Source organism: Schistocerca americana, chromosome 1 (assembly GCF_021461395.2).
Source record: "Schistocerca americana isolate TAMUIC-IGC-003095 chromosome 1, iqSchAmer2.1, whole genome shotgun sequence".
NCBI classification, from domain to species: Eukaryota; Metazoa; Arthropoda; class Insecta; order Orthoptera; family Acrididae; genus Schistocerca; species Schistocerca americana.
The window spans coordinates 171,226,617-171,242,280 of record NC_060119.1 but is presented as its reverse complement, the minus strand read 5'-3'; the positions used below and the strand labels follow the sequence as shown (position 1 = coordinate 171,242,280).

General features: G+C 45.4%; 1 protein-coding gene across 1 annotated transcript in view; it reads left to right on the top strand.

Moving 5' to 3' along the window:
- Positions 1-10,245, top strand: part of LOC124613084 (transmembrane protease serine 6-like) — a 30,931-nt gene extending 20,686 nt beyond the window's left edge. Inside the window, exon 4 of the mRNA XM_047141711.1 lies at positions 9,989-10,245. Within this exon, the coding sequence (XP_046997667.1) occupies positions 9,989-10,203 (215 nt within the window). The 3' untranslated portion in view covers positions 10,204-10,245. The remainder of the gene's footprint in view (positions 1-9,988) is intronic.
- Positions 10,246-15,664: the final 5,419 nt, after the last annotated feature.

Genomic DNA, 15,664 nt, shown 5'->3' with positions numbered 1-15,664 from the left:
TTTCGGAAATAGTCCGACGTGTGCTCAGATGGACACTACCGACTGTGGTCCACGATGTTTGTTGTCGTGAAGACAAGGCCCATATCATCCAGCATCGATAGACAAAGACTGCAGCAGACGTCCTCGAGTCGACCAGGAAGCTGCACGAACACACCGCACCTGCCCTCTGTGGAGATGACAGCTTGCAGATCATCCGCGTTGATCTGTAGTGAAGGAGGGCTGGCTGCACAGTAGTCTTCTCGTCCGCAATGATTCCGTAGGCAGGAACAGTAGGCCACGTGTGTAGTATGCATCAGGTTGGCTGTGTCTCCGTGTTGAAGTCAGTAAGCAGGAAGCAGGCAGACCATCATCGATCGGCTTATTGTGGTTTCACTGAAACTTAATAGACTGTCGCTCTCTTTGGCTCTAGCGACATGGTCAGAGTTGTAGCATTACTGAATGTGTGTGTGTCTCCCGAAAGCCTCGTCACTGAAAAAACCAAGCATGCGCCTGTGACGTGGTGGCTCTGGTTGTATGAGCGCATTTTCCCTCGTTTATCGGTCCCGTGAGAGCTCCTTGCTTCGCTGTAGTAATTCAGCAATTGTTCTGTGGTGCCAGTCTCGGATCTTTCTGCCTGCATTTGACTTTGCAGTGGCACTCTAGCAATGAAGTTATGTAGTGTTACTTCACAGTGCTTTGTTATGTAGCACAGCAATGTTGGCATTTCTGCCTTCCTCGCTCGGAGATATTTCGTGACAATGTTCGCCTCATGCCCTGACGTCTGCTACATAGGCGGTGTACGTTGTTGACATTCAGATTGGCACAACGGCCCAGAGCTAGCTAGCCTTCTCTGTTCTGAGTTCGCCTGGTAGAACTTTAAAAAATCCAAACATACACAATAAAATTATTCTGCTGCACAAAATGTAAATATAATTAATATACACTGCTTCATTATTTCCGTAAATTATGACTTCCGAAAATTCCCGAAAATATACTTTTATTCACACACATATAAACTGCTCTTTAATGTGAAGATTCCTATTGCCAAAATCTTCTTCAGGTATCAATTTATTACCTTTTGTTTATAATATGAAGCTGTTGTACCAAAACGTGGCAGATGAACCAGTTAACACGATATAATTGTATTCTTTTTGCAGCGTCACATAAAACAAAAATCATCCTGAATCACTGCCGTCTACTGTAAAACGTTTCTTGCATTTCACTTTTGATACAGGATGGTTTTGTTTTATGTAAGTCTGCAGTAAGAACATTGTCATTTAGGCTGCTGTAAATACAATGCTTGTCGTTAAAGTTTAGGCTGCTGTAAATACAATGCTTGTCGTTAAAGTTCCAACACCAAAGAGGATAGCAAATGATGAAATTATTCTTGCAGCACATATACAGTGCAGTAGGAAGGATACTTGATTTAATTTGTAGGTGATACCGGTACGGCATTCCTTGATGCTTCAAGTATGTGCCAGATTTCATCAATCATTGTGGCTGGCATGTGCTGTCGTTCCCGTCTGTCGGAAACCCATGACCAGATGTTTTCATTCTGGAAGAAATGCTCCCCAGGGCAGCAGGCGACGACTCTGTATCAAGGTATGCCAGGACAGAACGGGTGACATGAAGTCTTGCGTTATCTTGTTGAAAGATAACGTCATTGAGGCCTTGAAGACAGGGCATAACCACAAAGCTTAACACTTCAGAAGTCGCAGAACGATAAACGGCAGTTTGGAGAGGCCATTATCCAACCACTGTCGAACTGCAAATGTGCTGTTTGGCGTTTCTTCTTCTTCTTACACGAGTCACAACACAAACAACCAGATTTATGAATGAGAAACCTGCTACGTAATCTTTTTTATAAACGGGAAGTAGATTACTCCTACCTACTCGGTGCAGCTGTGCTGAAATTTTACTCCGTTGCGTACCCCAGCATTTAGTGCACTTTGCGCCAATTTGACCTCTGTTGCATCTCGCCGTCATGACGCCCCAATTTCAATGGCCATTTTATGAAACGTAAAGATCATCAGATGAACGAAACCAATAGGAAATAAAGATTTATTTTCATCAAATCTTGGAGGTTCTGAAAATGAGTCTCTTCATATATGTACGATCTGTGGGGCACTACCTGCCCAAAGTGTACAAATAGAAAGGTAAAAAAAAAAAAAGAAATGCGCACCACGAAGGAATTATCCGAATGGGACGGGTATCGGTATATGTGATGTACATGTGCAGAGAAACAAACTATTACAATGTAGGAAAAATTGGATGGTTTCTTCAAGAGAAAGAGCTTTCCAAACTGACCCAGTCAATAACACTTTGGTCCGCCTCTGGCCCTTACGCAAGCAATTATTCCGTTTGGCATTGATTGACGGAGTTGACGGATGATCTACCGAGATAGTTTGAGAGCCCTACCGATAATCTTCCAGAAGTTCTCAATTGGAAGAGATTGGGTGACCTTGCTGGTCAATGTAGGGTTTGGTAAGCACAAGACGAGCAGCAGAAACTGTGTCGTGTCGGGCTGAAATGTAAGCTCAAGATGACTTCCATGGTTGGCAACAAAACTGGACGTAGAAAATTCTTTACGTACCGTTATGCTGTAAGGGTACCGGCGGATGACAACCAAGGGGTCATGCTATGAAAAGAAGTGGCACCCCAGACCATGACTCCTGGTCCTTTGGTTGTCATCCATGGCACCCTTACAGCATAGCGGTACGTCGAGGATTTTCTGCGCCCCATTTTATTGTCCTTCATGGAAGCCATCCTGGCGTTACATTTCAACAAGATAATGTCTGGTCACACCGGCTAGAGTTTCTACTGCTTGTCTTCGTGCTTGCCAAACCCTATCTTGGCCAGCAAGGTCACCAGATCTCTCCCCAATTGCGAAAATGGGAAGATGATGGGCAGTGGCCTCCAACCATCTCAAGATTTTGACGATCTAACGCTCCAATTGGACAGAATTTGGCACGATATCCCTCAGGAGAACATCAAACAGCTCTATCAATTAATTCCAAGGTGAATAACTGCTTGGATAAGGGCAGAAGTGGACCAAAACGTTATTTGCTTGCTTAATTTGTGAAGCTATTTCTCTTGAATAAATCATTCAATTTTTATGAAATTGTAATCATTTGTTTGTCTGTACATGCACATCACCTCTACCTGTTTCCATCCCATTCCCATAATTCCTTGGTGGTGCGTCGTTTCTTTGTCTTAGAGTGTATTTGAAATTGATATGCTATAAGTAATTGTGTTTTGTACTGTTTCTGATTTACCTTTGCGTGATTGTTTGTTCCTTTTCTGGGAGAGCTATAATAGAATATCTATTGCAACACTCATGATTCATGAAAATCGAAGCAGAGTAGGAGCGACGAGTGTGATACGGCAATATACAACAGTGGTTGGCTGGTGGGTTGGTCATCGGGTTTATGCGTTGGTCACACATCAATCTCAGAAGTTTTCTTCACATCTCGAAACCACTTCATCTTCGCCTATACATGGCAGCTCTGCAAATCACCCTTAAGTGCCTCGCAGAGCGTTCATCGAACTACCTTCACAACTATTCTCCGTTATTCCACGCTGGAGCAGCACAAGGAAAAAACCAATACCTATATCTTTCCGTGCGAGACCTCATTTCCCTTATTTTATAATGATGATCGTTTCTCCCTATGTAGCTCGGCGTCAACAAAATATTTTCGTGTTCGGAGGGGAAAGTTGATGACTGAAATTTCGTGGGAAGATCCCGCCGCAATGAGAAACGCCTTTGTTTTAGTGATGCCCGCCCCAAATCTTGTGTCATGTCCGTGACACTGTCTCCTTTATTTCTCGATAATACAAGTCGTGCTGCCCTTCTTTGAACTTCCTCGATGTACTATGTTAATCATATCTGGTAAGGATCCCATACCACGCAGCAGTACTCCAAAAGATTAGGAGCAGTGTAGGCAGTCTCTTTAGTAGGTCTGTTACGTCTTCTAACTGTTCTGCCAATAAAACACAGTCTTTGGTTTACCTTCCCCACAACATTTTCTTTGTGTTCTTTCCAGTTTAAGTTGTTCGTAATTGCCAATCTTCGCACTATACGGATTTATTATCTAAATCGAGTTTGCAATTGGTTTTGAGCTATTGATGACTTTACTAGACGATTAAGGACAGCATCCTCTGCAAACAACCTAAGACGGCTGCTCAGATTATCTCCTAAATCGTTTATGTAGTTCAGAAACAGCAGAGGGCCTATAACACTACCTTGGGAAATGCCAGAACCACTTCTGTTTTACTCGATGACGTTCCATCAATTACTACGAATTGTGACCTCTCTGACTGGAAATCATGAAACAAGTCGCATAACTGAGACGATATTCCATAAGCAAGCAATTTGATTACAAGCTGCTTGTGAGGTACAGTGTCAAAAGCCTTCTGGAAACCTAGAAATATGGAATCAATTTGAAATCCTTTGTCGATAACACTTTGTGTTAGTGAAGAGCTAGTTGTGTTTCACAAGAACTATGTTTTCTAAATCGTGTTGCCACGTGTCTGTAGACCTTTATTTTCGAGTTAATTGATAATATTCGAACACAATATGTGTCCACAATCCTGCCGCATATCGACGTTAACAATATAGGCCTGTAATTTAGTGGATTACTCCTAACGCCTTTTTGAATATTGGTGTGACCTATGCAACTTTCCCGTCTTTGGGGACGGATCTCTCGTTGAGCACGCGGTTGTGTATGATTGTTAAGTATGGAGCTGTTGCATCAGCGTATTCTGAAATGAACCTAACCTGGTATACAATCTCGACAGGAAGACTTGCTTTTATTAAGTAATTTAAGTTGCTACACTACTCCGAGAGTATCTACTTCTAAGTTACCCATGTTGGCAGCTGTTCTTGATATCTCAGTATATAATCCCATCCAGTGATGTTTATCATTTACAAAGTTTACTCGCCTCTAGTTATAGCAACGTTTCGTGGATTGAAAACTTGATGCCAGTAGTCTATGAGAATACTTTTAAATAATGAGGCCGCCGCATGGGTGTCTGTTGTATTACACGCGGGGCTCACGCTGTGTTGTTCTAAGGTCAGAGTAAAAACTCGAAACTTCGCTCCGTGTGATGTTAGTGATATCAAACTACTTAAAATAGTAGTAAATTAGAAACAAAAGTGTTTATGAAACTTCCTGGCAGATTAAAACTGTGTGCCGGACCGAGACTCGAACTCAGGACCTTTGCCTTTCGCGGGCAAGTGCTCTACCAACTTTTTTGTTGTTGTTATTTTTCTTTTTTTTGCCACTGCACCATCTTTTTTTTCTTTTTTATATATTTTTTTTCAATGTCAGGCTTACCACCTTTGCTGACGTACATTTTGTTGTACTACCGCATAAATAGTGTCTACAATGTCCATATGTTGACAAATAGTGGCTAATTAGAAAATTAATTTATTAAGGAAATGGATAAAACTGAAAATGCCCAAATGAAAGACATGAAGACATTGCGGATAGTACAAATACAAAAGAAACATGCTCCTGTAGCAATGAAATGTAATTCGTGTCGGGGGCGACACCTGCTCACGACCCGACGTTCGATAGAGCAAGAGAGCCATCTACCGACTCGTTCTCCAGACGTTGGTGTAAGACTGGGTCGTCTTCTCGAAATTAACTAAGGGTCCGTAAGTGTGATCGATGTCTATCTCGGCTTCTTCGTCTATCTCATCTCTCACCCGTCACACCCCATCTGGCCGGCGGGTCGGTAAATGTAAGTCGCAAGTAATTAGCGAAGTCTTGCCCATATTTCTTATGCTGTTGCAGCTTCGTGTGTCCATCCAGGAGAAAATGCCAAAAATCAATTTCGTCCTTTTCCGATTCGTTATACACGTAGCCCACCACCATTCCCCGTACCCATGTCACTGCATTGGTTTTTTGGACCGGAAAATAAGATTCTTGGGGAAAAAAAAGTGTGTCTGATGAAATTGTGTGAGGGGCGGAGCGTAACAGGAACGCCAATATCTGTTGTGCCAAGTGCCACACTGGAGCCGTCCCACTACATGCTAAACGATGTTCATCAGTGTCTACTGTTGCGCAGCCTAAACATAGTGGAGTGTCTGCCAAATGAATCGCGTGCCGCCGTTGATTCGTTGCGAACTTCCTATTTACCACCACATGCCATGTTGAGCGTACCGACGTTGGGAGGTAAACGTTCCGTATAACGCGCCATATCTGTCGCCAGTTCTTGACTGGGTACTTCTTTTCCAGGGTATTCCTGGAGTACCGACGCAGTAAGAGCTGGTATACATCTCGCGTCGTCGGTAGTCGTGTTGTTGGGAAGGAATCTCTGCCATAGCTAAAAAAAAAAAAAAAAAAAAAAAAAAAAAAAAAAAAAAAAAAAAAAAAAAACTTGAAATGTGACAGCTTCGGTGAAATATGGCCCACATTGACTGGGGGCAGCATTGAAGTGGGCGCTAGCACATCGGCCAACGCACCCGAGATATTGCGAAATTGACCGCGCCACTGTCGGAAATTCGTACTGACGAATAACGCCCGTGCCTTTTCATATACGTTCACTAGACCAAGTCCACCCTCTCCAGGTGGTAGCGTAAGCGTTGTGTATTGGATCTTAAACAGGTGTCCCACGTAGGTTCCGAAAGTTGCTTGTATCCGTGATGCCATTGTGGGTGTTAAAGGCAGGACATTCGCTACGTGAGTGAGTCTCGGTGCTAGGTATACGTTAACATAGGTCACCCTCTGAATCATATCCAACGCTCTTAATTTCTGTAACAGCACCGTTGTCCGCATCAGCTTCAATATGCTTCGGTAGTTATCAGCTGCTGTCCGCTGCACATCCGTGTGGAACGTAATACCTAGACATTTTATGGTCTTAACTAACATGAGCGGGCCTTCCTCCCCCTGTTGTAACCCTCGACCGACATTCATGCAGCGTGATTTCTGTAGATTAAGCACGCTTCCTGTCGCCATCCCGTATCGTTGTATCCATGCCAACGCCGTACGTACTTCTTCGCCTGTCCGTGCCACCAGCATCACATCGTCAGCATAAGCGCGGCAATGAAAGGTCAGTTGTGGCAACGGCACTCCCTCCAACCGTCTTCGGAGACCATATAGACAGGGTTCCAAACCCATTGCATACAAAAATATCGAAAGGGGGCAACCTTGACGACCTGACCTTGAAATAACAATGTAGTCAGTACCCCGCCCATTCACCTAGACCTTTGATCGCACGCCGTGTAACAGTCGCATGATCACTGGAATGAAGGCCTGTGGGATTCCCAATCTGCCCATCACCGCATGCAAAAAGGTATGATCCACTCTGTCGAACGCATGATCGAAGTCAATAGCGACGAGTGCCCCACGCACTCGGCATGCCGCTGCTAATGCGATGATATCTCGGTAGTCACCGAGCGCCGTATGTACGTCACTCTTACCGCCGAGGCAAGTTTGATCTATGAGGAGTCTATCAGAAATTGAAGACCGCAGGCGAGCCCCAAGGATGCGCGCGAAAATCTTATAGTCGCAGTTCAAGAGAGTGAGTGGTCTATAATCTCCTGGCCTTCTGCCACCGCGTGGTTTGGGTATTGGGATGATGATACCCTCCGTGAATTCGGCAGGTATCTCAGTCTGCGATAACAGGAGTTCGTTGTACATCTGAATCCAGGTCCGTCCCATGAGGTATGCAAAGGCGCGGTAAAATTCAATTGGGAAGCCGTCCTGTCCTGGGGACTTGTTCGGAGCCCCCCTGGCAATTGCGTCTGTCAGCTCGTCCTCTGTTATCGCTGTGATGAAAGTCTCTGCATCCAGTGGTGGTCCTCTATCTGGCATTTCCGAGATGACATCATGTAGTGTCTCGTGGTTCACTTGTACAGGTCCATATAACTGGCGGAAATAGTAAACACATGCGCAATATCACGCTGGTTCACAACTTGCTGGCCAGTTTCAGAGATTAGTTCCCTGATCAATGTCCTGCGTCGTCGTTGGCGTTCACGTACTACGTGGTGCATGGAGGGGGTTTCGGCAGCAACTGTCTCCGCCAGTCTCGCCCGGACCATTATACCTTCCATTCTTAGTCTCGTCAGCTGTAATAACTTGGCTTTTATCCTGCGCATGGCCGTGTGCCTTTCCGGCGATGGTTGTTGGGTCATCAGCTCCCTCAGGGCTGTAAAATAAAAATCAGCCGTCGTGCGGTTCCACTGCGATTTGTCCTGCCCGTATCGTATCAACGTTCTCCGTAACGTTGGTTTTGCACATTTGATCCACCACTGGAGAATCGAGGTGTATGCTCGTTGGCGGCGAACGCAGGTCTCCCAGGCCGCCTCTATCGACCTGTGACATTCAGTGTCACGTAAAAGTGCACAATTCATTTTCCAGTGACCCTTACTCCGCCATATCTTCTGACACGTTAGTGAAATCGTACACACGTACCCCATATGATCCACAAAAGCCGCTGGCCAGATTTCGGCATCCAGTATCGCCGTCCGTAGAGCTCGTGTCACATACACTCTATCAAGTCTACTCGCCGAGTGTCCCGTTACAAACGTATAACCCGGTCTGTCGCCATGCTGCAGCTCCCAGGTATCCAGAAGCGCCATTTCGGTAATCAACGCACGCAGTTCCATGCATGGCACATAATGAGGTACTTGGTCCTTTTTGTCGACGACACAATTAAAGTCGCCGCCCACTATATAGTTATCATAGCGTCCAGCGAACAACAGTGTAATAGGTCGCCCGTTCTCTTCGTTTTGTGGAGCCAGATGGCGCGTGTAAATTGATGAAACGAACGGTAGGAGACGAGGTACTGGCAGAAGTAAAGCTGTGAGGACGGGGCGTGAGGCGTGCTTGGGTAGCTCAGTTGGTAGAGCACTTGCCCGCGAAAGGCAAAGGTCCCGAATTCGAGTCTCGGTCCGGTACACAGTTTTAATCTGCCAGGAAGTTTCATATCAGCGCACACTCCGCTGCAGAGTGAAAATCTCATTCTGGAAACATGCCCCAGGCTGTGGCTAAGCCATGTCTCCGCAATATCCTTTCTTTCAGGAGTGCTAGTTCTGCAAGGTTCGCAGGAGAGCTTCTGTAAAGTTTGGAAGGTAGGAGACGAGGTACTGGCAGAAGTAAAGCTGTGAGGACGGGGCGTGAGGCGTGCTTGGGTAGCTCAGTTGGTAGAGCACTTGCCCGCGAAAGGCAAAGGTCCCGAATTCGAGTCTCGGTCCGGTACACAGTTTTAATCTGCCAGGAAGTTTCATATCAGCGCACACTCCGCTGCAGAGTGAAAATCTCATTCTGGAAACATGCCCCAGGCTGTGGCTAAGCCATGTCTCCGCAATATCCTTTCTTTCAGGAGTGCTAGTTCTGCAAGGTTCGCAGGAGAGCTTCTGTAAAGTTTGGAAGGTAGGAGACGAGGTACTGGCAGAAGTAAAGCTGTGAGGACGGGGCGTGAGGCGTGCTTGGGTAGCTCAGTTGGTAGAGCACTTGCCCGCGAAAGGCAAAGGTCCCGAATTCGAGTCTCGGTCCGGTACACAGTTTTAATCTGCCAGGAAGTTTCATATCAGCGCACACTCCGCTGCAGAGTGAAAATCTCATTCTGGAAACATGCCCCAGGCTGTGGCTAAGCCATGTCTCCGCAATATCCTTTCTTTCAGGAGTGCTAGTTCTGCAAGGTTCGCAGGAGAGCTTCTGTAAAGTTTGGAAGGTAGGAGACGAGGTACTGGCAGAAGTAAAGCTGTGAGGACGGGGCGTGAGGCGTGCTTGGGTAGCTCAGTTGGTAAAGCACTTGCCCGCGAAAGGCAAAGGTCCCGAGTTCGAGTCTCGGTCCGGTACACAGTTTTAATCTGCCAGGAAGTTTCATATCAGCGCACACTCCGCTGCAGAGTGAAAATCTCATTCTGGAAAAGTATTTATATTTAGTTCTAGTGAAAATAGGGTGTTACGAAAAGTCCAGTAATTGCTGAGATGATTGTATTCCGTGTGTTGTCTGTAACTTGCAGTGACTGCAATCTAACTTCAGTACTACCTCGCAGTTTCAGAAGGCCTTTGTTCCGGAAACGTGGGAGCGGGACTGGCAGTCCGCGGCCCTGGGGGTGCCTGGCTACTGAAGGGCGTCGCCAGCTCTCGCCAGTTGTGCGGCCCGAACCACCACTGCTCCAAGGCGACGGTATTCTTCATGGATGTTGACGACAGTCGCGACTGGCTCAGGAAGACAGTGCAAGCAAGCACTTCGTACCACGTTGCGTAAATCTGGTACTCTCGTAGATATGCCATAGCTCAATATTTTATTGTAATTTTCTCCCACATACTTAAACAGAGCCAGATTTAAGTGACCAGAATCTGTTGTACACTGTTTATTGCAAAAAAATTAAGTTGTCATTATTTGTCATACTCTATGTGCCTATTTATAATCAATTAAGAAGTCAGTTCTGAGCTCACAGTCGCTGATGTGCTATCACTCCAGATTTCCTCACATTTTTTGCCTTAAAAGGAACTATCTAGTTCTCATTCATTCATTCATCGTTTTCCATCGATCCCATCAAAAAGGAGAATTTTCAGGAATGCGCAACGAGTCAACATATACATTACCAAAAGAAGGCAAAATGTAATATGTACACTGTATCAACAGTTATCACTATACCATTTTATACTATTTGTGCTTATGCCCGATGAATTTAAACCGTAACTTTGCTGGAAAGCCACTATTTATGGGGAAAAATGCTGCTTACACGGTTACAGAAGATAGCAGCTGTTTTCCTTCCACTACTAGCTTATTGTTTATATAAATATACCGATATTTATCAAAGAAAATCCTGACCTTTACATTTAACAATGGAGGCCTCGTTACAGTATACAGCTACCTATTAAGCATCATTACGATAAACGTTGCTACCTGTTGTACAGCCACCAAGATTTAAATCTATGAATCAAGAGAATTAAATGATTTGTAGAAGACTGCTACTGAGGTATGTTCTAATTTTTATTAAATTGGTAAGAGTTACTAATTTCCTACTTTATGTAGGATGGGAACTTTTAGAAGATCGTTCCCCTAGAACAAGTTTGCCAACCTTTTAGTACCTTTGAACCGTGTAGGGCAACCCATTATATCCTGTGGGCTGCATACGTTTCTAACTTAATAATGTAAACGTCATTAATAAAGAAAAAGTTAAAATTTGAACAATATTTTTTGTCAGTTACTAACATTAATTAGAAATATGTTTAAAATGAAACACGTAAGTGATATGAAACTTCCTGGCAGATTAAAACTGTGTGCCCGACCGAGACTCGAACTCGGAAGGTAGGAGACGAGATACTGGCAGAAGTAAAGCTGTGAGGACCGGGCGTGAGTCGCGCTTCGGTAGCTCAGATGGTAGAGCACTTGCCCGCGAAAGGCAAAGTTCCCGATTTCGAGTCTCGGTCGGGCACACAGTTTTAATCTGCCAGGAAGTTTCATATCAGCGCACACTCCGCTGCAGAGTGAAAATCTCATTCTAAGTAAGTGGTATGGCTACCAACTACCTGGGAAAGCCAGTGACCTTGAAAAATGCAAGCTTGCTACAAACTACATAGCTCTACTATCCACACTGTCACAAGCCACACCCTCCCTTATTTACCACGTGATAAACCACGCCGCTTATCTATCACGAGAAAAGTCACGTCCCTTATCTATGACATCGTTCACATTCCAACAAGCCACACCTCATTTCTTGGAACAGAGGTGGCCTTTGCAACGAAACACCCAGACTCATCCCAGTACTAAGCAGTCCTTTAAATGAAACAGTTTATCACACTGTCGCCACAGAGTAGTCATCTAGGCTGTGCTCAGAAGTATATGAACGATATGAACTTTTTATATCATATTCATATGTATTTATCTAAAAACTTGTATGAAGGGTGTATATAGCGGTATTTCCACATTTAAAATACGTTAGTAAAACGCGCGCGCGCGCGCGCGCACACACACACACACACACACACACACACACACACACTTAAATTAAGTGCCACAATCCTGTTTTCATGCCTAAATACTTAAAAACACATGTGGCTAAAAAATAACATTTAGACAGAAATTTAATTAAATAGAGAGTTGATACTTCATGTTAGTTCTAAATGAGGTGATGTAGTAAAACTAACTTGACGAAGCTTATAACTGCAGAAAATACATCATGGCCAAAATACTACGATAAACAGGCAGCACACAAACAAACAAACAGTCTGAATTATTGCCAGCTACTGGAAGCATGTAAATAATGCTGTTTTTAGGCCTACACTTAATGTAAGGCCTCATGAGACCTAAAATTAAATCTTCTCACACCTAAATTACTTGTCAAGTATTACTGTGTTACCTCCACGTCTAAAATACGTAAAGTGTGTTGGCAATTCAATCTTAGGCTATGCTATTAATACACTCCTGGAAATGGAAAAAAGAACACACTGACACCGGTGTGTCAGACCCACCATACTTGCTCCGGACACTGCGAGAGGGCTGTACAAGCAATGATCACACGCACGGCACAGCGGACACACCAGGAACCGCGGTGTTGGCCGTCGAATGGCGCTAGCTCCGCAGCATTTGTGCACCGCCGCCGTCAGTGTCAGCCAGTTTGCCGTGGCATACGGAGCTCCATCGCAGTCTTTAACACTGGTAGCATGCCGCGACAGCGTGGACGTGAACCGTATGTGCAGTTGACGGACTTTGAGCGAGGGCGTATAGTGGGCATGCGGGAGGCCGGGTGGACGTACCGCCGAATTGCTCAACACGTGGGGCGTGAGGTCTCCACAGTACATCGATGTTGTCGCCAGTGGTCGGCGGAAGGTGCACGTGCCCGTCGACCTGGGACCGGACCGCAGCGACGCACGGATGCACGCCAAGACCGTAGGATCCTACGCAGTGCCGTAGGGGACCGCACCGCCACCTCCCAGCAAATTAGGGACACTGTTGCTCCTGGGGTATCGGCGAGGACCATTCGCAACCGTCTCCATGAAGCTGGGCTACGGTCCCGCACACCGTTAGGCCGTCTTCCGCTCACGCCCCAACATCGTGCAGCCCGCCTCCAGTGGTGTCGCGACAGGCGTGAATGGAGGGACGAATGGAGACGTGTCGTCTTCAGCGATGAGAGTCGCTTCTGCCTTGGTGCCAATGATGGTCGTATGCGTGTTTGGCGCCGTGCAGGTGAGCGCCACAATCAGGACTGCATACGACCGAGGCACACAGGGCCAACACCCGGCATCATGGTGTGGGGAGCGATCTCCTACACTGGCCGTACACCACTGGTGATCGTCGAGGGGACACTGAATAGTGCACGGTACATCCAAACCGTCATCGAACCCATCGTTCTACCATTCCTAGACCGGCAAGGGAACTTGCTGTTCCAACAGGACAATGCACGTCCGCATGTATCCCGTGCCACCCAACGTGCTCTAGAAGGTGTAAGTCAACTACCCTGGCCAGCAAGATCTCCGGATCTGTCCCCCATTGAGCATGTTTGGGACTGGATGAAGCGTCGTCTCACGCGGTCTGCACGTCCAGCACGAACGCTGGTCCAACTGAGGCGTCAGGTGGAAATGGCATGGCAAGCCGTTCCACAGGACTACATCCAGCATCTCTACGATCGTCTCCATGGGAGAATAGCAGCCTGCATTGCTGCGAAAGGGGGATATACACTGTACTACTGCCGACATTGTGCATGCTCTGTTGCCTGTGTCTATGTGCCTATGGTTCTGTCAGTGTGATCATGTGATGTATCTGACCCCAGGAATGTGTCAACAAAGTTTCCCCTTCCTGGGACAATGAATTCACGGTGTTCTTATTTCAATTTCCAGGAGTGTAGTTCATACAACGAATTGTCATTACTTGACTTTTCGTTAAGTTTTTCTGTTACGTTTAACCTTGGCAAGTATCATTATATTGGAGAAGACGATACTGCATCGTGTTACACACTAGAACTGTCTTATTCCAACGCTGTCTTTGGTTGAGTTATGTAGTATACAAACATTCATATGAAATTCGCCTTTTATTTTATGAATATGTGTCACTTAAGTGTCACGTCACAGTAGAGATCTAGTCAAAACACATTTCTCCTTTCTTCCTAAAATGGTGTTTATCCAATACATTTGTGTTTGGCTAAGTTGTATGTTTTTCACATGTATTTAGGAGCGTTATATTTAGTTTTTTAGTATTATCTGTAAGATGTGTCCAAATGAAAAGGAGACTTATACGTAAATAATTCTCAGTAGCAGTGTTACAATACAGTTCAAGTTCATGTGAAACAGTGCAAATATACATAATTGCCGTTGATATTGATACATTGACCCCAATGTGTAGCAAGGGAGTAGATGGGTTCGGTGTAGAAACTCATGGGTTGTTGATCGATTCAGTTTTCCACTATGTCCTACACTTCCTTGTCACAGATGAACCTCTGACCAATTAGAGATGGTTTTAAGGGGCTGAAGATATCCAAGTCACGTGGATAGATATCGAAACTACAAGGAGGATGTTCCAGGATCTCCTTTCGAGATTTCTGAAGGAGCTCGAAGGTCTCTTTGGCCTAGTGTGGTTCTGGAGAAGCGCTATCCCATTCTAAAGCTTGCTCCTGCTCTTGTTTTTGATGGCGTGTTCAAGACTCAGCAACATGTCGCAACACTGCTCAGCGTTAACTGTTGAAGTCTGTGGTAGCTAGCTGATGAGTAGACGCTCTTCGTGGGACCATCACTTTCCAGACCTTCAGAGCGGAATGTTTTCTGGATGAAACGAGACAGGGTGCAGCACACTACATGCTCACCCGTTATGAGGCATGGTCGGAACAGTGACAAATTCTTTCACAGTATGCTACAATCTGAGCAATGAAATCTGTTCCTTGCTCTGTATCTCTCAACAGAAGGTCAGCCAACAATCCATTCCAGCCGTCTTCTGATGCTCCGAAAGATACTTGGACATCTACTGTGTACGAACTTTACCATAACGAAGCTTGTCATGGGTTACGCGATGCACAGTTCCTTTGCTTATTGACAGTCCAACAGAAACGTCACGTGTGGTGATTCGACGATTCCTCCACAGTCAAAATCATGACACTGGCGGTGGGTGACAAGAGCGCCTGCTCAGTACACAGCATGTTCACAATGTTTACACGTCCCGCCTCATAGCGCTGACGTCACTGGGACATTGTGCACTGTGCGAGACACTGCTCTCCGTACAGCTCTTTCAAGCTGCGACAGTTAACGAAGAAATTGGATAACTACTCTTCGTGCTGATCGAGATGAAACCATCATGCAACGAAGTGCGGAAACAACTCTTCAGAAATGAGGAACTACTACGAAGCCATTAACTCCGATTGAGCAACGGGGAATACCATCACGCCATCTCTTGGTAAGTCATTCTTCCACTGGGATTAGATACAACGTCCCTACAGTCTGTAAATGTTTCGGAGAGACTTGGTGCCGCAGTTCCGACTGGTAAATACTGCAGTCTTCCTCAAAGTTGTTCCTCTACATAGCCTCGAGTAGGAGTGAATAATTTGAATAAAAACCAGTAACTGTCAATCAATATAATCAATTATAGCTTTTAGTGTTTAACATGATGCCTTATCCACTTCCTCGGTAAACTGGTACTTGCTAAGGTGAAACATCGCTGAAAAACTTGCAGAAAGTCAGGCAGTGATTCTTTTTACGAATGACCAATAATATAGCCTCATGACCTTTTGGAAATA